General features: G+C 38.5%; 1 protein-coding gene across 1 annotated transcript; it reads right to left on the reverse strand.

Annotated features, from left to right (window-relative positions):
- Nucleotides 1-660: 660 nt before the first annotated feature.
- LOC137635274 (uncharacterized) lies at nt 661-25,603 on the reverse strand. The gene is made up of 7 exons (XM_068367735.1): nt 25,045-25,603; nt 23,801-24,864; nt 23,015-23,473; nt 21,130-22,479; nt 17,093-17,257; nt 2,200-2,267; nt 661-1,141 (listed from the first exon to the last, which is right to left on the reverse strand). The coding sequence occupies exons 1-7, from the start codon at nt 25,601-25,603 to the stop codon at nt 661-663; spliced, it is 4,146 nt and encodes a 1,381-aa protein (XP_068223836.1).
- Between the last annotated feature and the right edge of the window lie 738 nt (nt 25,604-26,341).

Raw genomic sequence — 26,341 nt, forward strand, 5'->3', positions numbered from 1 at the left:
TGTGCTCTTCTTGAATGATGGTCAACTGCCTTGCCTCCAACTCCTTCAAGTCTTCAGTAGTAAGCTCCTCCCTGTGCTCCTCGATAAGGTTATGGACGTCAGCCTCATCGACAACAAGCCCCATGGACCTGCCGATTGAAATTATTTCCTCAACATCACCCTCAGGGGCAGGATCATCAATGGGCTTGTCTTCGGTTGAGAGATTGAAACCTTCAAAGTCTCGTTCTGCCACAACAGCTGGCCACAGTTTCTTCCATGAGGAGTTCAAGTTGCTCCGTGAAACCTCATTCCAAGCTTTGTCAATCATCTTCAGGCATTGAACGATGTCAAAATGCCCCTTCCAAAATTCACGGTGGGTGAGTTGAATGCTTTCGTCACTTCAAAGCATCTTTTGAACAGATGCTTCGTGTAAAGCATCCTAAAGTTGGCAATCACTTGCTGGTCCATAGGCTGGAGGAGATAGAGAACCTCAATGAAGGAGAAGTCAGGATGAATGATGTCCTCGAGGCCAGGAAGGTGAGCAGGGACATTGTCCAGTACCAGGAGACATTTGAGAGGAAGATTGTTCTCTTCTAAAAAGTTCTTGACAGCAGGACCGAAGCAGACGTTTATCCACTCAATAAATATGGTCCTCGTGACCCAGGCCTTGGCATTAGACTTCTAAAATACTGAGAGCCTCTCCTTCGTGATATTTTGTGCCTTGAAGGCACGAGGATTTTCTGAGTGGTACACTAGTAGGGGTTTAATTTTTAAGTCCCCACTGGCATTTGCACAAAATGCGAGCGTAAGTCTGTCCTTCATCGGTTTATGGCCAGGAAGTTTCCTTTCTTCAGCTGTAATATATGTACGGCAGGTAATTTTCTTCCAGAAAAGGCCAGTTTCATCACAGTTAAACACTTGCTGAGGAATATAGCCTTCTCTGGAAATTACGTTCTCAAACTTCCTGAGGAATTCTTCTGCTGCTTTCTTGTCAGAACTGGCCACCTCTTCATGCTCGACGACTGAGTGAACACCAGTCCTCTTCCTAAAGCGATCAAACCACCCATGAGAAGCCTTGAACTCTTGGGGGGGCTTGCTGTGACGTTCCTTCGCCTCCACCGTCTCTCTGGGCTTCCACGAGATCAGCAAAGATGGCGCTCGCCTTATGCGAAATTACCGATTGCGTGAGTGTATCACCACCAATTTCCTTCTCTTTAATCCATAGAAGAAGGAGTTTCTCCATCTCGTCGTTGATTAAGGTCCTTCCACTTGGAAGGATAGTCATGCCTTTAGAAGACTTACTTGCTTTAATGGCTTCCTTATTCTTAATAATTGTACCAATCGTAGACTGGTTATGGCAATGCATACTAGCGAGGGTAACGATGCGCATGCCTTCTTCATTTTTCTTTATGATCTCCAGCTTTGTTTCCATAGTAATCATCTTCTTACTTTTCCCTTTAACATCACTAGCAATCTTGGGACCCATGGCTAACGAATTAAAGTTATAATTAAGCACTAAAATGCCAAAAAAATACGATATCGCAAGCACTCACACGAAATCAAGTCTTTACGAAACGCATATGAGATTCTGAACTGAGCGCGAGTATAACAAAGAGAAAGAGAGAGAGGCAGCATCTCTCTCAGGCATTGTGGGAGGGATTTCAGCCAATATTGCATCGGCATCTTAGTGACCCCGTGACGCCGACTAATAGCAGACCAGCTTCTTAGTGACGTATGCAGTGATATATGAGCATGGTGGTAAGCTAGTGACTCGCGCAGTCGTACGGGTAGAAACCGCCAAGTTTGAGTTTTGGAATTCGATGCCGTAAGGTGGGGAAAAAGGTCGTAACGAGGGGACGAAAAAACATCGTATTCCACACCGTGACATGAAAAAAACGTAAGCTGGGGATGCCGTACCCCGGGGTACTACTGTATCTTGTTTCGGAGTTGTCACTAATCTCACTGATAGAAAGTGCCTATAATATTTCTGCATAGACTGACTTTAGATGACGGTTCTAATTATCAATTGTTATACTGAAGGTAGGATAATGTATAGTAGCCTGTATTCATATATATATATATATATATATATATATATATATATATATATATATATATATATATATATATATATATATATATATATATATATATATATATATAGCCCCCTGGGGCCGCGGGGGTATATAAAAATTAGAATAGCGCCAACGTTATCCTTGCGTGTCGTAAGAGGCGGCTAAAACGGACGGGATGAGGGGGCTGGGAACCCCCTCTCCTGTATCTACATCCTGTGAGACAGCAACAAAGAGATGGAGCTGGGGGGAGAGTGACTGCTCACCACACTCTAGTTTTGGGGTGTTTGAATGTGCGTGGATGTAGTACGATAGAGAGTATAAGATGTGAAATTGGAAGTATGTTTAGGAATAGAAGGATGGATGTATTGGCCTTGTGTGAGACGAAGATGAAAGAAAAGGGTAGAGTGATGTTTGGTGAAATGTCTGGTAGAGTGTCTGGTATTGAAAGGGGAAGAGCGAGAGAGGGTGTGGCTTTATTGCTGAGTGAATGGATGACAGGTAAAGTAGTGGAATGGAAGGAGATATCATCTAGGTTAACGTGGGTAAGGGTTAGGTTGGCTAGGGAATGTTGGGCGTTTGTCAGTGCGTATGGGCCAGGTAGTGAGAAAAGTGAAGAAGAGCGGAATGAGTTCTGGAATGAATTAACTAGGTGTGTAGAAGGACTGGGTAGAAGGAATTATGTAGTTGTCATGGGTGATTTAAATGCTAGAGTGGGCGCTGGAGAGGTAGAAGGTGACATTGGGAAGTATGACGTACCAGGTGAAAATGAGAGTGGTGAGAGGCTGGTGGATATGTGTGTTGATCAAGAGATGGTGATAAGTAATAGGTTTTTCAAAAAGAAAGATAAAAATAAATATACATGGGTAAGAGTGGTAAATGGAAGAGTAGTAGAAAGAGCATTAATGGATTGTGTTAATAACTAAAAGAATGTTTGGAAGATTGAAAGACGTGCACATGTTTAGGGGTATGGCTAACGGTATGTCTGATCATTTTTTGGTGGAAGGAAAATTAGTGGTAGCAAAAGAGTTGGGGAATAAAGTAGGTGAATGTAAAAGGGAGCTAGTGAGGGTTGAAGAGCTAATAAAACCGGGGGTAAAAAGTAAATATCAGGAAAGGTGGAAAATGACATATGACGAAGTGAAAGTAAGAGAAACTGGCCATTTAGAGGAGGAGTGGAAGTTAGTAAAAGAAAATTTTGTTGGGATTGCAAGTGATGTGTGTGGCAAGAAGGTTGTTGGAGGCAGCATGAGGAAGGGCAGTGAATGGTGGAATGAAGGAGTGAAGGTAAAAGTGGAAGAGAAAAAGAGGGCTTTTGAAGAATGGCTGCAGAGTAATAGTGTAGAGAAGTATGAAAAATATAAAGAGAAAAATGTGGAAATAAAGCGCAAGGTACGTGAGGCAAAGAGAGCAGCTGACCTGAGGTGGGGTCAGGGATTGGGTTATTCATATGAAGAGAATAAGAAGAAGTTTTGGAAAGAAGTGAAGAGAGTAAGGAAGGCTGGCTCAAGAATTGAAGAGACAGTGAAAGATGGAAATGAGAGGTTGTTAAAAGGAGAGGAGGCAAGGAAAAGATGGGCGGAATATTTTGAAAGTTTACTGAATGTTGAGGATAATAGGGAGGCAGATATTATTGCTGTTGCAGGTGTTGAGGTGCCAGTGATGGGAGATGAGAATGAGAGAGCGATTACAATAGATGAAGTGAGGAGAACACTAGATGAAACGAGAGTAGGAAAAGCCTCTGGTATGGATGGTGTGAGAGCTGAGATGTTGAAGGAAGGGGGTGTGACTGTACGTGAATGGTTGGTGAGATTGTTTAATATGTGTTTTGTGATGTCAATGGTACCAGTAGATTGGGTTTGTGCATGTATTTTACCACTATATAAGGGTAAGGGAGATGTGCATGAGTGTTGTAATTCAAGAGGTATTAGTTTGTTAAGCGTAGTTGGAAAAGAGTATGGTAGAGTAATGATTAATAGGATCAAGGATAAAACAGAAAATGCAATCTTCGAAATACAGGGTGGTTTTAGAAGATGTAGGGGTTTTATGAATCGGATTTTTACAGTAAGGCAGATATGCAAGAAATATTTAGCGTTTATGGATCTAAGAAAGCGTATTATAGAGTTGATAGGGAAGCAATGTGGAATGTGATGAGGTTATATGGAGTTGGTGGAAAGTTGTTGCAAGCAGTGAAAAGTTTCTACAAAGGTAGTAAAGCATGTGTTAGGATAGGAAATGAAGTGAGTGATTGGTTTCCGGTGAGAGTGGGGCTGAGACAGGGATGTGTGATGTCGCCGTGGTTGTTTAACTTGCATGTTGATGGAGTGGTGAGAGAGGTGAATGCTCGAGTGCTTGGACGAGGATTAAAACTGGTAGACGAGAATGACCATGAATGGGAGGTAAATCAGTTGTTGTTTGCAGATGATACTGTACTGGTTGCAAACACAGAAGAGGAGCTTGGCCGATTAGTGACAGAATTTGGAAGAGTGTGTGAGAGAAGGAAGTTGAGAGTTAATGTGGGTAAGAGTAAGGTTATGAGATGTACGAAAAGGGAAGGTGGTGCAAGGTTGAATGTCATGTTGAATGGAGAGTTACTTGAGGAAGTGGATCAGTTTAAGTACATGGGGTATATTGTTGCAGCAAATGGTGGAGTGGAAGCAGATGTACGTCAGAGAGTGAACGAAGGTTGCAAAGTATTGGGAGCAGTTAAGGGAGTAGTAAAAAATAGAGCGTTGGGCATGAATGTAAAAAGAGTTCTATATGAGAAAGTGATTGTACCAACTGTGATGTATGGATTGGAGTTGTGGGGAATGAAAGTGACGGAGAGACAGAAATTGAATGTGTTTGAGATGAAGTGTCTAAGGAGTATGGCTGGTGTATCTCGAGTAGATAGGGTTAGGAACGAAGTGGTGAGAGTGAGAACGGGTGTAAGAAAGGAGTTAGCAGCTAGAGTGGATATGAATGTGTTGAGGTGGTTTGGCCATGTTGAGAGAATGGAAAATGGCTGTCTGCTAAAGAATGTGATGAATGCAAGAGTTGATGCGAGAAGAACAAGAGGAAGGCCAAGGTTTGGGTGGATGGATGGTGTGAAGAAAGCTCTGGGTGATAGGAGGATAGATGTAAGAGAGGTAAGAGAGCGTGCTAGAAATAGGAATGAATGGTGAGCAATTGTGACGCAGTTCCGGTAGGCCCTGCTGCTGCCTCCGGTGCCTTAGATGACCGCGGAGGTAGCAGCAGTAGGGGATTCAGCATTATGAAGCTTCATCTGTGGTGGAAATGTGGGAGGGTGGGCTGTGGCACCCTAGCAGTACCAGCTGAACTCGGTTGAGTCCCTTGTTAGGCTGGAGGATCGTAGAGAGTAGAGGTCTCCTTTTTTTGTTTTGTTTCATTTGTTAATGTCGGCTACCCCCCAAAATTAGGGGTAGTGCCTTGGTATATATATATATATGTATATGTATGTATGTATATATATATATATATATATATATATATATATATATATATATATATATATATATATATATATATATATATATATATATATATATATATATATATATATATATATATATATATATATATATATATATATATATATATATATATATATATATATATATATATATATATATATATATATATATATATATATATATATATATATATATAGAGAGAGAGAGAGAGAGAGAGAGAGAGAGAGAGAGAGAGAGAGAGAGAGAGAGAGAGAGAGAGAGAGAGAGAGAGAGTGAGAGCGCTATTGACATAGGAAAGGGATTATGTATATTACGTAGGTAGGTGAAGAGAGAACGTGTCATAATTATATACAGGTTCAAGGAATGGAATTATTGAAGGGTAGATCATTCATCATTAATCCATAATAGTCAGTCGTTTCTCTCCATTAAAAGTATATATCATCAAAATACAAAATATTTCTGTTTGTATGCCATAACCGATGGGAAATATCTATTTATGCTTTATCTTCTAAATAAGTTTGTCAAAACAAATGAATTATTATTTGGGTCATGTATGTTATATGGAAAATAATTCGGAATAAACCCGTTTTTGGGCCTACACAGAGGACAGTCGTTTCCCAGTAGCGGGTTGAATCCCGGTCAAAGGCAAAGAGGTTTAGTCGAGTGGTCGAGGCAAGGGTCATTTCACGTGTATGTATTGGCGTGCTACTGTATTAAGCACACATTTGAGTATGAGTTGTTTTCAGATGTATTTAAATGGTACATGAATACATCTTAATAGTTTTTAAGTCTTTATTATATAAAAACAACAGAGTTAAACATCTCCATCACTGGAGGAAGCTGTGTTGGTCCAGATGACCAATTCTGGTGAAGTTTAGATATGAACTGAATAAATTATCGATATCACAGATATCGTATGCTTGGTTTACTTTAGACACGTGACGGAATCGGAAGACACCTGCATCCGGTGACGTCACAAACTTTCACACGATGAGACAATGTGTTGACGTTTAAGAAGAATGTCAATTTGCCGAGGTTTGCATAGGTTTGCATTATATGTCCTGTTTACAATCTGAATGACTACAGCAAATCCCAGGGTTAGCTCTTCCAACCAACATGACATATTACGTCATTTGTTTTAAACATGTAATATTAACTATTCTAATCATTACATAAGCTCGGCCAGCTATCTCAATTTTTTTTTTACAAAAATTTAACAACAAGCCGAAACATGGTTATTAGGTGTGAGTGGACATACGCATTATTCTTTGTTTAACTTTAGCCATAACCAACTGAGGACGAATGTCCAAATAGGCACATTAAAAAATAATAACAATAATGCATACAAAAAAGATATTACCAAATCAAAAAGAAAAATGCATGATAAAACCAAGATCATATATATGGTACATTGCTAGCAAATTATTACATGGTACCAAAAAACAAAATAAATTCTGACTTACATATGATTCGGTAACTTGATAAAGAATAATTGTTACCTTTGTCAGGAACAAGATACTCAATTTTTAGTGCACAAACACGAATTCCTGGTACGTACACGTACCATGGTTTCGTACATATATATATATTTATATATAGGGCTGATATATTTTATTAGATGCCCATAGATTCTGTTATATATTTTATTCTTTTTTTTTCTCTTTTCTTTTTTAACATTCCGGCTTATATATTTTTATTAGATGCCGAGAGAAAAAAAAATGATTTATATCCTTTTTTATTTTATTTATTTTTTAAATGTTGTTTTAAATGTATTTTTAACAATGCAAATGTAGAGAATTTCTTTAATTACATATTACTAGCGTACTAATCAGCTTTTCATACAAACATCTTCCCGACAAATTACTCCCTTAGCGAATGAGGTGGCCACTCAAACAGCTTTGAACTGGATCCAATAGGGGGTATTGTCGGGGCTATGCAACTCATTCCTTTTTAGCTGCTTGCTGTGCCGTAACCTACGCCAAACAAGGATGTTCACGGCGATAAATATCACCACCGTGAAACACAAACCAGCCAGTAGTATGGGGTGAAGAATTTCTTTATAAGTCGGTGACAGGTGGTCCTTTTCGGTAAGTTTCATCAACCGCTTTGCCACATTTCCGTTGTATGGGAGAGGAAGTGCTGGCATTGTAGAGGTCCACGTGAAGTTCGCGAAGTAGGCTCGTTCTCTGATGATTGTCCGTAGACCAGTCACCATGGAATTCGGGGAAGTCCCGACACAACCATCTGCTGCGACGAATATATGTGTAAAGGATGTGGGTCCGTCAGGGCATGATACATTGAAGCCGTCCTTGTCGTATCGTATCCACGAGCCATTATTCAGTCTGCAATTGAATTCTTTATTGTCAAAGGGATAAAGCTTATCCAGACAATTTTCACTTGTATGGGAGAGAGCACCGTCTAGCACTATACCTAACTCGCATGAATCCATTAAGTTTTTACGGAATTCAAATGAGTCAGCTGTACATATTTTTCTATCCATTGCGTCTGAACAGTGAGTTAATTGATTTAAGTCTTTAATGACCGTATATGTTTCCTTGTCTGGGGAAATCAATACGTGTCCTGTCAAAATGGATATTACTGGATTTGAGTGATTCGTCATGAAAGTCGGAAATGGTGATATCCTGTAAGATTGCCAGGCATCAGAAGAATCAAAGGGAATTGTAATCCTAATCTTGTTATTATCTACGTTTACTGTAATTAGGCTGTAATAAAATTCTAACCTATGTTCGTCTAACAAAGGAACATAGCCTAGTTTATCCCTTCCGTTCTTCAGAACTAATTTTAAGTAACGTATAGGCAACAAATGGGGCGACAATACACCTTTAGTTGCTAACGTGATAGCTTCTACATAATCCTTGGATTTCTCAATGAAATGTGCAATTCTGTTATGTATGTGATCTATCTTTGAATCATAATACGTTAATGTTGCCAACAAATCCTGTACTTCCATAATTTGAACGATATTATCTGAATGTTCATTTAATAAATCCATAATTTTATTGATTGAAGCTAACTGATCCCTTAGTTCTGACATAATCAATTCATCTTTATGAGTCAAGAACTCAATTTTCTTATTTTGATTACTAATTTTAAGACGATTGGAAATTCCTAAACCTAAACTTGCAACAGACCCAAAGATGCTTAATGCAGCATAAATGAACGGATTCCGTCTTTCTTTATGTTCGTGTCCTACAGTCCACATCAAAAGGTCATAAGCCAAAGATCCTGTCTCGCCAGTCTTATTTTTCAAGTCATCAGATAGCATCTCTGCAACTTTTAATGTTGATCCAAGCAAACTCTTAGTAGTCAAATGAAAATGTCTTCTATGCAACTCATCCAATGATGCAGAAAACCTTGAAATGGCGTTTCTTAAGCTAATGACATCATTCTCTTGAAGAAAAATTGCTTGCATATTCACTTCTACAATTACGCTAGTTGACGTAATAAAAATGTCTTCTTGTCTTTCAACTATATTGCCATATTTAAAATATATATTTTTAGTCTTAGAACTCATCTCATACGAGAAAAATGTCTGAGCGAACAATATCACTCCCAACAACAAAAAATTCATCTTGGAAACCTGTAACGAGAAAAAATATATGTAATTACTCCTGTATCAAAAAGAAAACTTTTAATCACATAAAATAAAATTTTCCCTTACTTCTTTTCCTCTCTTTTCTTTTTAATTTCTTATGTGAGCCAATGGTACTATTCTCTCATCCGTGGGTTGGGCTACGTTTTGAATTCTAAACCTATTGGCCGTTAATGTTTCCAAAATGTTAAATGGGCCTTCAAACTTAGGTGTTAATTTATAGTTGAGCCCTTTTCTGACATTGATTTGAATATAGATGTTATCACCCACGGTATATGTTTTTGTTGGTTTCGCTATTTTATCATGATTCCTTTTCATTATGATTTGTGATTCTTCTAAATTCTTTCGAAGGATATCATATCGACTTATACTTGCATTTATACATTCTTTTAAAGGATTTGATAGATTAGTTGTAGGCGTTAATACATGGAAAGGTGTTCTAACTGGGGTACCATACAATGCTTCATGCGGTGACATTTTAATTGATATATGATATGAATGATTCAGAGTACTCAGTGCCGCCGGTATTGCAATATCCCAGTTGGGGTCTGATCCCCCTAGTGTTACCCTCAATATATCTAATATCTTCCTATTTGCTCTTTCCACTAGCCCATTCGACTCTGGGTGATATATCATGGTATTAATCTTCTTTATGTTGAGGAATTCACACAATGAGGTAAGAAAGTGATTATTAAATTCACCACCCGAGTCTGAGATTATCATGTGTGGAATTCCATGTTTACAAATGTAACACTCGTAAAACTTCCTAGCGCATTCAATCGCAGTTTTAGTTTTAAGCGCTATTAGTTCTGTATATCGAGTTAAAGCATCTATAATTACTAAGAGGTGCTTATTTCCTCTGTCTGACTCGTAAAATCCTGTTAACAAATCTAAATGTATTCTTTCAAAGGGTTGATTGGGCACAGGATAAGCTCCTAGGCTGACAGGTGTTTTCGTATGCCCTTTGTTTTCCTGACATGTGCGACAATTAGCTATGTGTCTTTTTATATCTATAAGCATTGTATGCCAATAAAACAATGATTTGGCTTTCTGTGACATTAATGAGAACCCAGGGTGTCCATGTAATGGATTTGAATGCAACCAATTCAGGACAGTGGAAATAAGTGAGATTGGTACTACTACCTGGTCGTTAGTTACATGTGGTGTATTGCGGGTTTTCCTTGTCACAGTCTTACACAGAATATTATCTTTGATTATATAATTCTGCTGCTTATACTTTATATATTCCTTTTCTTTATGATTGCCTTTCAAAGCATTTATAATTGTTTCTATTTTCTGATCTTTTCTTTGCTCAGTCTGTAACAATTCAGCGCTCCAGCCTAAATCTTCTTGTTCAGATATTGTTTTTACAATAGGCATGGATGTTGATATATCTATTAATTCAGCTAAAGGCTCCGTACAAGATGACACGGGGTTGCGTGATAATGCATCCGCAATGATATTTGCTTTCCCAGGTAAATACCCAATTCTTGCGCCAAAATCTTGAATGATCAAATGCCACCGAGTTCGTTTAGGGCTGTGATTGAAGCCTTTAAAGAACTCTGTTAGTGGTTTATGGTCAGTAAGAACCTTAACGGGATAACCGTAAATTATGAACTTAAAATGCACTAGCGAATTAACAATAGCTAGTCCTTCCTTGTCTATTACCGCATACTTACTTTCGGAAGTTCTCAATTTTCGAGAATAGAAAGCTATCGGGAAAAACTGTTTATCATATTGCTGAAGCAATACCCCTCCTACTCCTAAGTCTGAGGCGTCTGTTGCAATTAAGAATTCCTTACCGAAGTCAGGAAATTTTAAGATAGGAGAACTACACAGTTCATCTTTCAAAGTATTAAACGCCTGTTGATGTTGCTCAGACCATATGAAATCTACGCCCTTCTTCGTAAGATCAGTTAAAGGAGCGGCTATTATTGAATAGTTGCGTATAAAACGCCTGTAATATCCACTACAACCCAGAAATTGCTGTAATCCCTTGACATTAGTAGGTATGGGAAAATTACGTATAGCCGACACCTTATCATGGACTACTTTAAGACCTTGGCTTGACACCATGAAACCCAAATATATCAATTCTGTTTTGAAAAATTCACACTTACTAATCTTTACCCTTAAGTTATGTTGTCTTAATCTCTGTAGTACTAGTTCTAACTTACGTAGATGTTCTTCTAAGGTGTTGGAAAAGATTACAAGATCATCCATATAGGCATGCAATATATCCCCTAACAAGTCTCCAAACACTATGTTAATCATTCTTGTAAATGTTATAGGAGCACAACGTAAACCAAAAGGCATCCGTAAAAATTCATAATGTCCTCTGGCTGTGCTGAAGGCTGTGTATGGGATACTATCTTCTTCTAATGATATCTGGTGAAAGCCTTTAAGTAAGTCCAAACTGGTAAAATATTTATTCTGACCTAACAAAGACAAAATATCGTCAGTACATGGCACTGGGAATCAATCAGGGATCGTTTCCTCGCTTAGACGACGAAAGTCGACGCAGATACGCCATGTTCGATCTTTTTTCGGTACAACTATTAAAGGAAAATTATAAGGGCTGTTTGATTTTCTAATGACTCCTTCCTCTAACATTTTACCTACTTCATCATTTATTTCATTCTGGAATTTCATAGGGAGTCTGTACGAGGGTACATATATAATTTTTTTCTTGTCCTTTAACCTTATTTGATGCTCGATCACATCTGTTTTTCCTAAGGATCCATCCGTAGTGGAAAAGACATCTTGATATTTATTTAAAAGTTCAGAAATTTTCTGCTGAATTTCTTCGTCTTGAATGTCCTTACTGATTTTATTTTTAATAGATCGCAAAAGGGATTCATCCGCAACTGATTGAGAGTGATTGATTTCAGCAACGGTAAGAATACGATGTTTATAAACTTCTACATCCAAGATATGTTGATTTTTGTGAATTACTAAAGTGTTATTTAAATGATTACAGACTTCGATATTACATTGCTGATGTGAGCCTACTGTATAAATAGCTTGTGTGACAGACAATCCGTTAGTTTTCAAAGTATCGGAAAGGATTAATATTTCAGATCCCGGTAGTGTTTTCTTTATTTGCACTATTAAATTCGAAGGTATGTTTGGTTCGATATATTGCGTGCAAGATGATATTACGGGTGAACGAGAATTCTGCTGGGTCGCGTATATTATTTCTTTATTAGTGAGACAAGTTATTGGTTCTTCAACGTACGTTACGGTTACATTTGTCGTCTCCTTTTTATCCAAAACTGACTTTAAGGTATTAGAAGACTTATAGAATTTCCCTTTGATATACACGCCGTGCTTGGCAGGAGCTAAGATAATGTTTTGATTTTTCATAGATGGGTATCCTATAATTACAGCTGGATACATATTAATGTTTTTTACAACAACAAATGTATCGGCAAACGTGCGATTACCGACTCTGAACTGAATATGAGTTATGCCTATGACGTTTAATTCATTATTTCCTATACCTGAAAGTCTAATTCCTGATTTTTCAATCGGAAAGTTCGGAAACAACAAATGATGCGTCTTCAAATCCATAATATTACGTGGACTACCAGAGTCAAAAAATAACGTAAAGGATTTGTGTTCTAAATTTACAGCATATAAGGTTGGCCGTAACTCATTTTGGCTTATTATTGTATGAATTCGTTGCAAATCTACGGGAGCATGCACTGTTTTACTTAATTCGGCCGTGTGTTTCATAGGAAAATCTATTGTCTCACAATTATCTGATAAAACATTAAATTGATTATTCAATACTGTTGATGTTGACATAAATGACCTTGACCCAACATCACTCTCTTCCCCTCTAGAGTTAACTATGTGGTATTTGCTTTGCTCTGCACATTCTGAAAATTAGACTGACCTTGCGAGGTCTGGTTTGACGGCCCAGGCTCAGCGATATTTGAAGAAGTGTTTGTTTGTTTCGGACTCTGAACTGCATTGACATTTTGTTGTTTCTTCTTATTGTTAAAATGAGGATTTTTCTTTTTATTTCCATATGGAACTGACTGTGGAATTGACTGTGTATTTCTAGGATATTGTTGTGTCTTACGCGCGTAACATTGACTATAAGAATGCGATGCTGTGTTGTGAACTGAGCAAAATTTCGTTCTACAGTCTGCGCTTATGTGACCTTGACGTTTGCAGTTGTAACACGTCACTCCCGCTACTGGACTGTTAATTACGTTCACTGTTTGTGGTTTTGTTTCATTCTTAGCAAAAACTTGAGTTAACACGGGATCGAGATCTGGACACTTGGACATGTGTTTCTTTATCTGTTTATAGACATCCAATTCCGTACTTGCAGGCATTAACTTCTTATCAAAGCACCGCACTAAAGCTTCAGGCAACATAAGTGTCATGCAAGTTAAATACATTAATCGTAAAAAATCTTTCACGAAGATGTTATCGTTAGTAACCCAAGTGGAATTACCTAAAATGTCCTGATATTCGTTAAGCCTATCAGCTATGAGAGCTGCTCTCTCAATAACATTAAGCCGATTCATAGTGGCTTGATTAAGTGTATTTCGTAACGTTAACACTACATCCAAGGCTTCCTCACCCCCATAGATCGCGCGTAACCTAACTTTGAAATCATCCCAAGTAACTGCTTCTTGAAATGAAATACCTCTTAAATACGCACTCGCATCCCCCTTAGAAAAATCTATAAAACTTTTAGCTTCTTGTAATTGTACAAAAGGATCTACGATTTGTTTGGCATTTAAATGGGCATCAACGGATGAAATCCATGACTCCACATTTTGTGGCAAGAACCCGTTGACCCGACCTTGAAAAGGAAGGATTGCTGACCTGGCATTTACAAGCGTCACAATTGGAGGAGGATTAGCCTGGCCTACACCACTAGGTCCAGGGGCAGGGCTGACAGGAGGAGCCATGACTGCTGTATTTTTTTTTTTCTATCTCTTTGACCCCTTTCAATTCTATCAAAATATCTATACGAGTACAGACGCCCACTGCGTAAACGCATATGTATAAAAAAATTCCCCCAACAATGTTACTAATCCCAAAACATTTCCCCAAGAGTTTCTGAAAGAAAAAGGAATTAGCACAAAGAAAGAAAAATTCTAAATGAGAATTCGGAGTTTCTTATAACAAAGTTTAGGAATTCACTCACCCCAGTAATAATTGACTAACGACTTGTGATAACTACACTTCACTGCCCAAACTGGAATGAATACAAAATATCTGTACTTAGCTTATATATGAAGTCGACACGTCCTCTCTCTCTCTCTCTCTCTCTCTTGATGTTTTGTTAGCGATGTCTCGTTCTAGTTTCTTGTTGAATGTAGTTCTTCCTGGATATGTCTTGAAATTGTTGAACGCCAGTCCTTGGGTTTCCTAGGATGTTGATTGAAGATTCAGGTTGTATGCTAACATATGTTGATGTTAGCTTTTCCGTTGGACTTAGTCAAAATTGTAGATTCTTGTAGATAATATTGAGTTCTTGAAGATCTTTCTCAGGTTTTACAGCTTTTATTTTGAAGTCTTGAAGATCTTTCTCTGGTTTTACAGCTTTTATGTTGAAGTCTTGAAGATATTTCTCTGGTTTTACAGCTATTATTTTGAAGTCTTGAAGATTTTTCTCTAATTCTTAGAGTTTAACCGCTGTCTTAGAGTTTAATCGCTGCCACCATTTATTGGCGTGCTACTGTATTAAGCACACATTTGAGTATGAGTTGTTTTCAGATGTATTTAAATGGTACATGAATACATCTTAATAGTTTTTAAGTCTTTATTATATAAAAACAACAGAGTTAAACATCTCCATCACTGGAGGAAGCTGTGTTGGTCCAGATGACCAATTCTGGTGAAGTTTAGATATGAACTGAATAAATTATCGATATCACAGATATCGTATGCTTGGTTTACTTTAGACACGTGACGGAATCGGAAGACACCTGCATCCGGTGACGTCACAAACTTTCACATGATGAGACAATGTGTTGACGTTTAAGAAGAATGTCAATTTGCCGAGGTTTGCATAGGTTTGCATTATATGTCCTGTTTACAATCTGAATGACTACAGCAAATCCCAGGGTTAGCTCTTCCAACCAACATGACATATTACGTCATTTGTTTTAAACATGTAATATTAACTATTCTAATCATTACATATGCACCAAGGTCAGATTAACACCTGAGATACAAACTTGGAGAGCTGTAAAATTTTTCTGTCACGTTTAAGAAAAAACGTTTAGTTTTATTGTTATTAGAAGCTAGGAAATTAGCAGTGCATATATTATTAGCAAAATATCATAAGCCAATTATATTTGTGTTGCATATCTTTTGTTGGCTTCATATACCATACAGCGGGAGTGGGAATACTTAATTTGATTTTCGGGTGATATGGGAAAAGTTTAGATTTTCTGATTTTAGTTTATCTCTCTAATCTCTTATTCCTGGATTTCTAAGTATATTTAAAGCTGGTCATTTGCCAATTGAATTGTTTATGCTTTGAATAACTTTCAATAAGAATCACGGATGAGAGTAGCTGTGAGTGGGCTGGTTAGTATGCTAATTAGCTCCTTTTGATGTCAAAATTTGTAAATAAAAATCTTTGGAATTTGGTTACCTGGTGACTCGGGATTCCGGCTTAGGGTCTTGTGGCTGTCAGGTTTACGGCTTTTGGGTTTCTGTCCGGCTCCCATATATATATATATATATATATACATATATGTATATATATATATATATATATATATATTTATATATATATACATATGCATAAACATATACATACATATATATATATATATATATATATATATATATATATATAATATATATATATATATATATATATATGTGTGTATATATGTTTATGTATATGTATATATATATATATATATATATATATATATATATATATATATATATATATATTGTGAGTAGGAGCCATTAGGTTGTGTAACGGAGAGGCAAGATGACTGGAACTATCTTTATTTCAACAGATAGTGAGTTTATATATAATAGGTTCTGGACAAAAATATCACACAAAGTCAAACAAAATAATTCATGAAAAGGCAGCCTTAACAAGGTCTGTTAACAGTAAGGTGTATAGCAAGATATACAATAAAAAAGAAAATGTTACAGTGTACGATTGTGTTTGAAACACATGCGTTACATCGCTTCTCCTTTAAAATATTACATATATGGGAAATGGGGAACCCTGCTCTTGAGAGGAGTACTGTAATAGGGTCATCTTGCAGGAGATATGCAGGTTTTAGGCAATCAATGGAGACCCAGCCATTTTTGCCACGAATGTAAAGAAAGCCTTTGGATTGTGACGGGTCACGAGGAAAGGTCCTGTGTAAGAGGATTTAGTGGTGATTGCTTGTGTTGTTGCGCAGGAAAATATGTGTTGCAGAGTTCAAATCTGTCAGAATGTGCTTAGCTGTTGGCTTGTGAGAAAATTTTCCTCCAATGTGACATTGGCACTTGAGATTGTCGGAGGAGGTTTCAGACAAAAAAATTTGACAGGGATGACCAAAGGGTCACTCACCACCATTTCAGCTCCTCAGTCATCCAGGGCATCCTTAGGAGTGGTCCGTAGTGTCAGGAAGACCCAAGAAAACTGGGTAAATCAGATAAAATCCTTGCAAAGGGACATCAAAGCTGCTTTGACGATGTAATAAAAAGTTCAACCATTCTGATGGCAGCAGGGTTGTTGGCAGTTGTTTGATGTAGGCCAATTCCCAGGAGATTTGCTAATGATGTTCACAACTGAGAGGTGAAAGTGGTTCCCCTGTCAGTTTAATATTGTCAAGGATACCAAATCTCGCTATCCACCCAGAGAGTAAAGCAGATATATATAAGGCAGATGCTGCAGTTTCCATGGAGTGTTCAATGATGGTAAAAAAGTAACATTGTCCTTGTGATGTGGGTACAGGACATACTATATTGACGTGAATGTGGGCATAATGACTCTGAGATTTAGGAAAGGTACCCACTCCTGAATCAGTATGTTGATGTGCTTTTGAAGTTTGGCTTGAAGTCCAGGAGCGGACCCACTCATTAGCATCCTTAGTAATGCTGTGCTGAATAAAATTCGTCTTCAGTAGCTGTGAAGTAGATCAGCGTGAAGGATATTAGAGGCCACAAATGAAATAAAGAAAACCTGTTGGTGCATGGGAGCAGTTATCCATGGTCGTGGTCTACCAGTACTGACATCACAAAGGAGGGTGATGTTGAAATCTTAGAGGGTGAGGTCTTCCCAAGGGAGGGATGTGCAGGATGTCCTACATGCTTGGTACTCTGGGTATTTTTTCTGGGCTGTTGCCAAGGAGTTGTAATCCAATTACAGCATCGGTAATGGCATACTTTTTCTGAGGGATAAGTTGAAGGGTACAATGGTATTGAACCCTGGCAGAGAGACGTCAGCATTGACAGGTGGACCAGGCTTCGGATTGTCTAGTGTAGGCGTTCACCAGAGGCACGTGGTCTGGTTGAATCACGAAGGGATTACCTTCTAAGAAGTGGCGAAAGTTACGGACAGCCAATAGCACACCCAACAATTTGCGATTGAAGGTAGAGTAGCCTGATTCCACCCTTGGCAGTTGTAATTCAATCACAGCATTGGCAATGGCATTCTTTTTCAGAGGGATATGTTGAAGGCTGCAATTGTATTGAACCATTGGCTGATTCTTCGTTAATTTTTTTTTTTTTTTTTTTTCTATTTTGAAACCCGTTGGACAACAATGTAATGTTCTCAAATTCTAAAAAATTGTCGAATCTACTTCAAACATTTTTCGCAATCCGTGTACAAATATTGTTCGCTAATTTTCCTGTTGTTGACTGGCCTTTAGATAGTTAGTCACTGTATCTGTTTTCAAACTATTTGCAGTGTTTGGACTCGTATAACACAGAAAGTTTCTGATGAGTTTACAAAAACTTCACAACTAGTTCCCTAACAATGTTTGTGATTAAAGTTTCCAAAGTTTCCTGGTAGAGACAATGCTTGAGACATGTAGGCCCAAAGGCAGTGAATAATTATGATTCTATTTTTCCCAAGAAGTGGTGGTTCGATATTATTATCATTATTATTATTATTATTATTATTATTATTATTATTATTATTATTATTATTATTGTTGTTGTTGTTGTTGTTGTTGTTGTCATAATTATTAATACTTTTGTTATTATCATCATCATCATCATCAACATCATTATTATTATTATTATTATTATTATTATTATTATTATTATTATTATTATTATTATTATTATTATTATTATGCCTCATCATTTTTTGGTGGAAGGAAAATTAGTTGTAGCAAAAGAGTGGGGGAATAGAGTACGTGGATGTAAAAGGGAGCTAGTGAGGGTTGAAGAGCTAATAAAACCGGGGGTAAAAAGTAAATATCAGGAAAGGTTGAAAATGACATATAACGAAGTGAAAGTAAGAGAAACTGGCAATTTAGAGGAGGAGAGGAAGTTAGTAAAAGAAAATTTTGTTGGGAGTGCAAGTGATGTGTGTGTCAAGTAGGTTGTTGGAGGCAGCAGGAGGAAGGGCAGTGAATGGTGGAATGAAGAATTGAAGGTAAAAGTGGAAGAGAAAAAGAGGGCTTTTGAAGAATGGCTGCAGAGTAATAGTATAGAGAAGTATGAAAAATATAAAGAGAAAAATGTGGAAGTGAAGCGCAAGGTACATGAGGCAAAGAGGGCAGCTGACCTGAGGTGGGATCAGGGATTGGGTCATTCATATGAAGAGAATAAGAAGAAGTTTTGGAAAGAAGTGAAGAGAGTAAGGAAGGCTGGCTCAAGAATTGAAGAGACAGTGAAAGATGGAAATGGAAGGTTGTTTAAAGGAGAGGAGGCAAGGAAAAGATGAGGAATATTTTGAAAGTTTACTGAATGTTGAGGATAATAGGGAGGCAGATATAATTGCTGCTGCAGGTGTTGAGGTGCCAGTGATGGGATATGAGAATGAGAGATTACAATAGATGAAGTGAGGAGAGCACTAGATGAAGCGAGAGTAGGAAAAGCGTCTGGTATGGATGGTGTGAGAGCTGAGATGTTGAAGGAAGGGGGTGTGACTGTACTTGAATGGTTGGTGAGATTGTTTAATATGTGTTTTGTGTTGTCAATGGTACCAGTAGATTGGGTTTGTGCATGTATTGTACCACTATATAAGGGTAAAGGAAATGTACATGAGTGTTGTAATTCAAGAGGTATTAGTTTGTTAAGCATAGTTGGAAAAGTGTATGGTAGAGTAATGATTAATAGGATCAAGGATAAAACAGAGAATGCAATCTTAGAAGTACTGGGTTGTTTTAAAAGAGGTAGGGGTTATATGAATCAGATTTTTACAGTAAGGCAGATATGCGAGAAATATTTAGCAAAAGGTAAGAAGGTATATGTTGCGTTTATGGACCTGGAGAAAGCGTATGATAGAGTTGATAGGGAAGCAATGTGGAATGTGATGAGGTTATATGGAGTTAATGGAAAGTTGTTGCAAGCAGTGAAAAGTTTCTACAAAGGTAGTAAAGTATGTGTTAGGATAGGAAATGAAGTGAGTGATTGGTTTCCGGTAAGAGTGGGGCTAAGACAAGGATGTGTGATGTCACCGTGGTTGTTTAAATTGTATGTTGACGGAGTGGTGAGAGAGGTTAATGCTCGAGTGCTTGGACGAGGATTAAAACTGGTAGACGAGAATGACCATGAATGGGAGGTAAATCAGTTGTTGTTTGCAGATGATACTGTATTGGTTACAGACACAGAAGAGAAGCTTGGCCAATTAGTGACAGAATTTGGAAGAGTGTGTGAGAGAAGGAAGTTGAGAGTTAATGTGGGTAAGAGTAATGTTATGAGATGTACGAGAAGGGAAAGTGGTGCAAGGTTGAATGTCATGTTGAATGGAGAGTTACTTGAGGAGGTGTATCAGTTTAAGTAGTTGGGGTCTGTTGTTGCAGCAAATGGTGGAGTGGAAGCAGATGTACATCAGAGAGGGAATGAAGGTTGCAAAGTGTTGGGGGTAGTTAAGGGAATAGTAAAAAATAGAGGTGTCACATTCAGGTTCAGTAATTGGCAGGTGTGAAAATAAAATAAGACTATTCTGCTTAATTTCGCTATTCTAGTATAGCTTTTATTAACTCTTCAATATATAAGTCACAAACCGCAGCATACACTTGTCAATCACGCTCTACTGAGCAAAACTTCTTAAGTACTATAATAGTTCACAGTATAATAATAATAACCCCCTCGCACTTCCAGTCTTAAACTGGGAGAGAGAGAAATCCCTTTATAACACGTGCGTTAGAAGCACCACCGGTTGTGTCTCTCCCTATAACAAAGGTTTGGATGTCGCCTCGGCTCGTTTCCAAGGACTCCGCAAAAACACAAATTCTATAACCATAAATATGTATCCATGAATAGCGGGGTGACATCTGTTGTGAAGGACTTAACGTACATATTACAAATTAAAATCAAGAAACTAGCGTTAGCAAGTAACAATAGAACAAGCACACAAGTTTTACTCTCATTATTTTCAGTAAACAACAGTTAACTACTCTAACATGAAAAACGATAGAATATGACTGTGTATAAACAATAATTATAACAAAATAAATAAAATGCTTATGATAATATACAAAAATCATTGTACATCAATATAATACAGAGCTGATATATAGATATATATGCAGAAATAAACTGTAGAATAAGACCGTGTATAAACAGTAATTATAACAATAAACAAAAATAAAATGCTTATGATGACACACAAAATCCTTCTACATTAATATAATACAAGGCTGATATATAAATATATACGCAGATATATTGATTTGTGACCCAGGCCCCCCTTTTAAGTATAAATTTTCAAATTTATACTCCCAATATTACAATTCAATTTATCAAGTTTTAGCCACCATTATCTGTATAGACATCTCATCTAAAAGTCAACCCGGCATTGTGACAAGAATTATCCCAATACCCTGCTTAGAAAATCAGCTCCAACGTTTGAACTACCTTTTATTGCTTCTACTCTGAATCGATGATTTTGCAAGAACATTGCCCATCTCATTATTCTGTCATTTGTAAACTTCGAACTGTTCAAAAATGCCAGCGGTTGATGATCCATTTGTAACGTGAAGTCAACACCATACAAATACATTTTGAATTTCTGCAGAGCCCACACAATAGCCAAACACTCTTTCTCCATAGTGCTGTATCTTTGCTCCCTGTCCAACAGTTTCCGGCTGGCGAAACTCACGGGGAACAAACCATCCTTATATTCCTGAAGTAACACTGCCCCTAGTCCCACGTCCGAAGCATCTGTTCTCAAGATGAATCTTCTGTTTAGGTCTGGAAGGCGCAGGACAGGTTTATTAACCAGTATAGACTTCAGACTGTTGTATGCTTTCTCTTGAGGCTCCTGCCACTGTACAACATTGCTTTTCCCCTTCTTTGTCAGGTCAGATAGCGTAGCAGCAATGGTTGCATAGTTTGGGACATAAGCACGATAAAATCCCGTAAGTCCTAAAAACGATCTTACCTCCTTCTTAGTCTTTGGTTGTGAGGCTGATTGAATTTTACTAATGTTGGTTTCCTGAAGACTCAAAGTGCCTCCCTGGATTTCATGCCCCAGGAATTGCACTGTTTCTGAAGCTAAAATACACTTGCTTGGCCTAACTGTGAGATTTGCATTTCTAATATGCTGAAATAACTCTTGCAAGGTTTCTAAATGCTCAGACCATGACTTTGTGTGTACCAGTAAGTCATCTATATAGCTTTTCACATTATCGAGACCTTTAAGAAGTGTTCGCATACACTTAACGTATGTGGCTCCTGCATTAACCATGCCAAAAGGCATCTTAAGAAATTCATATTGGCCGTCAGGAGTAACAAAAGCTGTCTTTGGGACATCTTCTGATCGAACCTTGATCTGCCAGTAGCCCTTGGTGAAATCAATCTTTATAAAGAAATTGCTTTCTGATAACCTAGAAAAAACATCATCTGCTGTAACCATTGGTTCTGGATCAAATATAGTAATACGATTAAGTTTTCTAAAGTCTATACATACTCTATTTGACCCATCAGATTTCTTTACCATCACCACTGGCGAAGCATAAGGTGATGCAGACTCCTGGATGATACCCATGTCTAGCATATCTTTTATCTTTTTCCTAAGGGACGCTCTGACACCATATGGTACCGGGTATGGCTTACTCCTCACGGGTTCATCCGATGTAAGTTCTATTTCATGCTCACCTTTGTTTGACGTTCCAGGGATGTCCGTAAAGATATCTTCATACTCCCGCACAAGTTCTTTGATTTGACGTTCCTGATGCAGGTCAAGGTTTAAGCCAAACATAATATCCTTTATTGTTTCTGATCCAGAGGTTGGTGCTATCTCCAATAACTCTTCATCCTCATGGATGTCTATACTTGAGTTGCTAACATTGTCAAACACAGCACACGCTGTATCTAAGATGACATCTTTTGCTCTTTGAAGATACTTCTTCAACATGTTGATATGAAAAGTTCTAACTTTTCCATGAATGTTTATACCATAATCATTCTTGCCCACAATATTCTCTACATTAAACGGGCCCTTTCACTGCATGAGTAGCTTATTGCTGTCCGTAGGGAGTAGAATCAGTACTTGATCGCCTACCTGAAGACTTCGAGGCCTGCATCTCCTATCATAGTAATGTTTGTATCGCCCTTGTGCCAACTTCAGTGCTTCATTTGCTAGTTTCATGGTCTCTTCCATTTTTTTTCCTGAGCTCAAAGACATATTGATAGCTACTCTTGACTTCTGGCTCTTCAATGTCTTTTGTCCATAGTTCCCTCAAAATCTGCATTGGCCCTCTTACAGATCTTCCATATAGTATCTCAAAGGGGGAGAATCCTGTCGACTCTTGAGGAACTTCTCTGTAAGCAAACAACACAGCACTGATATACCGGTGCCACTGATTAGGCTTCTCTTGACATAACTTTTTCAGCATTTGCTTTAGAGTTCCATTGAACTTTTCCACCAATCCATTACACATTGGGTGGTATGGAGTAGTTGTAAGTTGTCGCATGCTGAGGAGTCTAGCTACTTCCTTCATGCAGTCAGAGGTAAACTGTGTTCCAAGATCACTTAATATTTCTTCAGGCACCCCTACCCTGCTAAACATATCTACCAAAGCTTCTGCAACTGATTCAGAGTCAATGTTCTTCAAGGGCACTGCATCAGGATACCTACTGGCATGGTCCATCATAGTGAGGATAAACTGGTGTCCCTTCTCAGATGGTGGGTGTATCTTACCAATTATATCCAAAGATACCCTCTTGAATGGAGTATCAATGATTGGCAGTTTCTCAAGAGGTACTTTTGTCACCCTACCTTTGCTGATTGTCTTCTGGCAGATGTCACAAGATCTGCAGAACCTCGTTATATCTGCACCCATTCCAGGCCAGTAGAACTCTCTGAGGATCTTCTCCTTTGTCTTCTTAGCACACAGGTGGCCCCCTAAGGTAGATTCATTAGCTAATGTCAGGACTTGTGTTCTCAGTGGTTTAGGAACCATAACTTGGGAGACTGGATTCCCATGGTTGATGTCTGGATGAACAAATGTCCTGTACAATAACTGTTTCCTGGTTTCAAACCGGATTACTTGCCTTCCTTTTCTCTCTTCTTTAGAGGTCCAAAACTTCTTCAGTGTGTCATCTTTCTTCTGTAGTCGACAAACTTCATCCCTATCGACTTCTCTGTAAAGGTTACTGCCTGGCACTACCAGTGGAGAGGGTCTCTTACCCTCTCGCATTGCTTGTGCCCTTGTTGCCACTGCACAGGTCTCCTGGTCACAGGTGTCCTGCCACGCTGGGTCAGGGTCTTCAGCTGGTCTTGCACATGGGACGTTTCCAATTAGAAGATCATAGGGGGCGTCAGGAAGACAAACTGCATCCACTTTTCCAATCAGGTATGGAGTGTTGATGTGGATTTTAGCCATTGGAGCTCTCCGGAAGGAGTTGTCAGCAAGCCTGACCAGCACTAAGGTTCCAGTGTAAAGATCAGGATCAACAAACTTTTGTTTGATTACCACACTACTACATCCAGAGTCACGCAACACCCGAACAATGTGGGATCCTACTCGACCCTTTGTCACTGGCATAGAGTCTTCATTGCTTGGAACACAAGCATTCATACAAGGGACTGCAAAACCATTCTCAAGGAAAAGCTTTCCTTCCTTGATGCAAGCATCTATCTTTGCTACATCCATTTCTGGAGGAGGGGCACTGATTGAACAGAAGGACGAGACTTGTGCCACTGGTGTCTGTGCCTCTTCAACACTTTTCTCAACATCCAAATAAGCAGTTTTGATGGTCTTCAATTTCCTACATTCAGGGAGATCATGACCAAATTTATCACAGAACATACACTTCTTGTCATTTCTAGGACCCCTTGACTGATCTGAGAGGTGACACTTCGATGCTATGTGGCCGAGCTGGTTGCATTTGTAGCACCTTACATCTCTAGCTGAAGTCCCTTTGACTTGCTCATTGGGCCCATGCCAAGAATTCTCAAAAGCACTTGGTCCTGTCTGCTTAGGTGGTCGATACACAGGCTTTTTAGCTACCTTGGCCTCCTTATAGAGCTCAGTTCCATGAGCTGTGAGGTACTGCTCTGCTGCCTTTGCCAGGTCATCCAGATTAAGAGGGGCTTTTTCCTTCAAATGAACTTCCAGTGCATTTGAGACAGCATTGATGAACTGTTCCTTGATCACCAGCTGTTGGAGCTCAGCAAAAGTCTCATAAGCACCAGCTTGTTCCATCCACTTCTTGAGGAAGTTCTTGAGCTTGACAATGAACTGTGCAGGGCTCTCTCCTTCTTCTGGGGGCGTGTTCCGGAACTTTTTACGGAAGCCTTCCTCAGTAAGGTCGTATCTTCTGAAGAGCGCTTTCTTCAAAATTTCATAGTCCTTTGCATCATCGTCAGAGAGCCGACCATAGACTAGAAGGGCATTCCCTGTCAAAAGAGCACTAAGAGACGAGGCCCACGTTGACCTGTCCCACTTGTGTGTGTTAGCATACCTCTCAAACCTTAACAAGTAGCTGTCAAGCTCATCCTTACCATCCACAAACTCCGGGAGGTTTGGGATTTTTGCTTTAGGAGAGTGGTTATTGATCACTGTTGGTGCCTCTACATGGTGTCGTGCTGCCTCTAGTTCAAGTTTCTTTATTTCTAGTTCATATCGTCGCTCCCGCTCCCTCTCTTCTAGTGCATGTAGTCGCTCCCGCTCCCTCTCTTCTAATTCGGCCAAAGCCTTCCCACGCTCGTCGTCATACCTTTTCAGTCTCTCTTCTCTCTTAAGATTATTTTCTTCTGCTTGAACACTGTGCTCGGCAAACTCAATGACCTTCTCGTCGTCCAGTCCGTAGTCCTTTGCCAATGCAAGATATTCTTTGAAGGATTCCATGACTTCAACTTCCAGCCTTTATATTTTTCACTGTTGCCAATCCTGGCAGGGTCGCCACTTGTCACATTCAGGTTCAGTAATTGGCAGGTGTGAAAATAAAATAAGACTATTCTGCTTAATTTCGCTATTCTAGTATAGCTTTTTTTAACTCTTCAATATATAAGTCACAAACTGCAGCATACACTTGTCAATCACGCTCTACTGAGCAAAACTTCTTGAGTACTATAATAGTTCACAGTATAATAATAATAACCCCCTCGCACTTCCAGTCTTAAACTGGGAGAGAGAGAAATCCCTTTATAACACGTGCGTTAGAAGCACCACCGGTTGTGTCTCTCCCTAAAACAAAGGTTTGGATGTCGCCTCGGCTCGTTTCCAAGGACTCCGCAAAAACACAAATTCTATAACCATAAATATGTATCCATGAATAGCGGGACGACATCTGTTGTGAAGGACTTAACGTACATATTACAAATTAAAATCAAGAAACTAGCGTTAGCTAGTAACAATAGAACAAGCACACAAGTTTTACTCCCATTATTTTAAGTAAACAACAGTTAACTACTTTAACATGAAAAACGATAGAATAAGACTCTGTATAAACAATAATTATAACAAAATAAATAAAATGCTTATGATAATATACAAAAATCATTGTACATCAATATAATACAGAGCTGATATATAAATATATATGCAGAAATAAACTGTAGAATAAGACCGTGTATAAACAGTAAT

This window comes from Palaemon carinicauda, unplaced genomic scaffold, assembly GCF_036898095.1.
Source record: "Palaemon carinicauda isolate YSFRI2023 unplaced genomic scaffold, ASM3689809v2 scaffold11, whole genome shotgun sequence".
Lineage (NCBI taxonomy): Eukaryota > Metazoa > Arthropoda > Malacostraca > Decapoda > Palaemonidae > Palaemon > Palaemon carinicauda.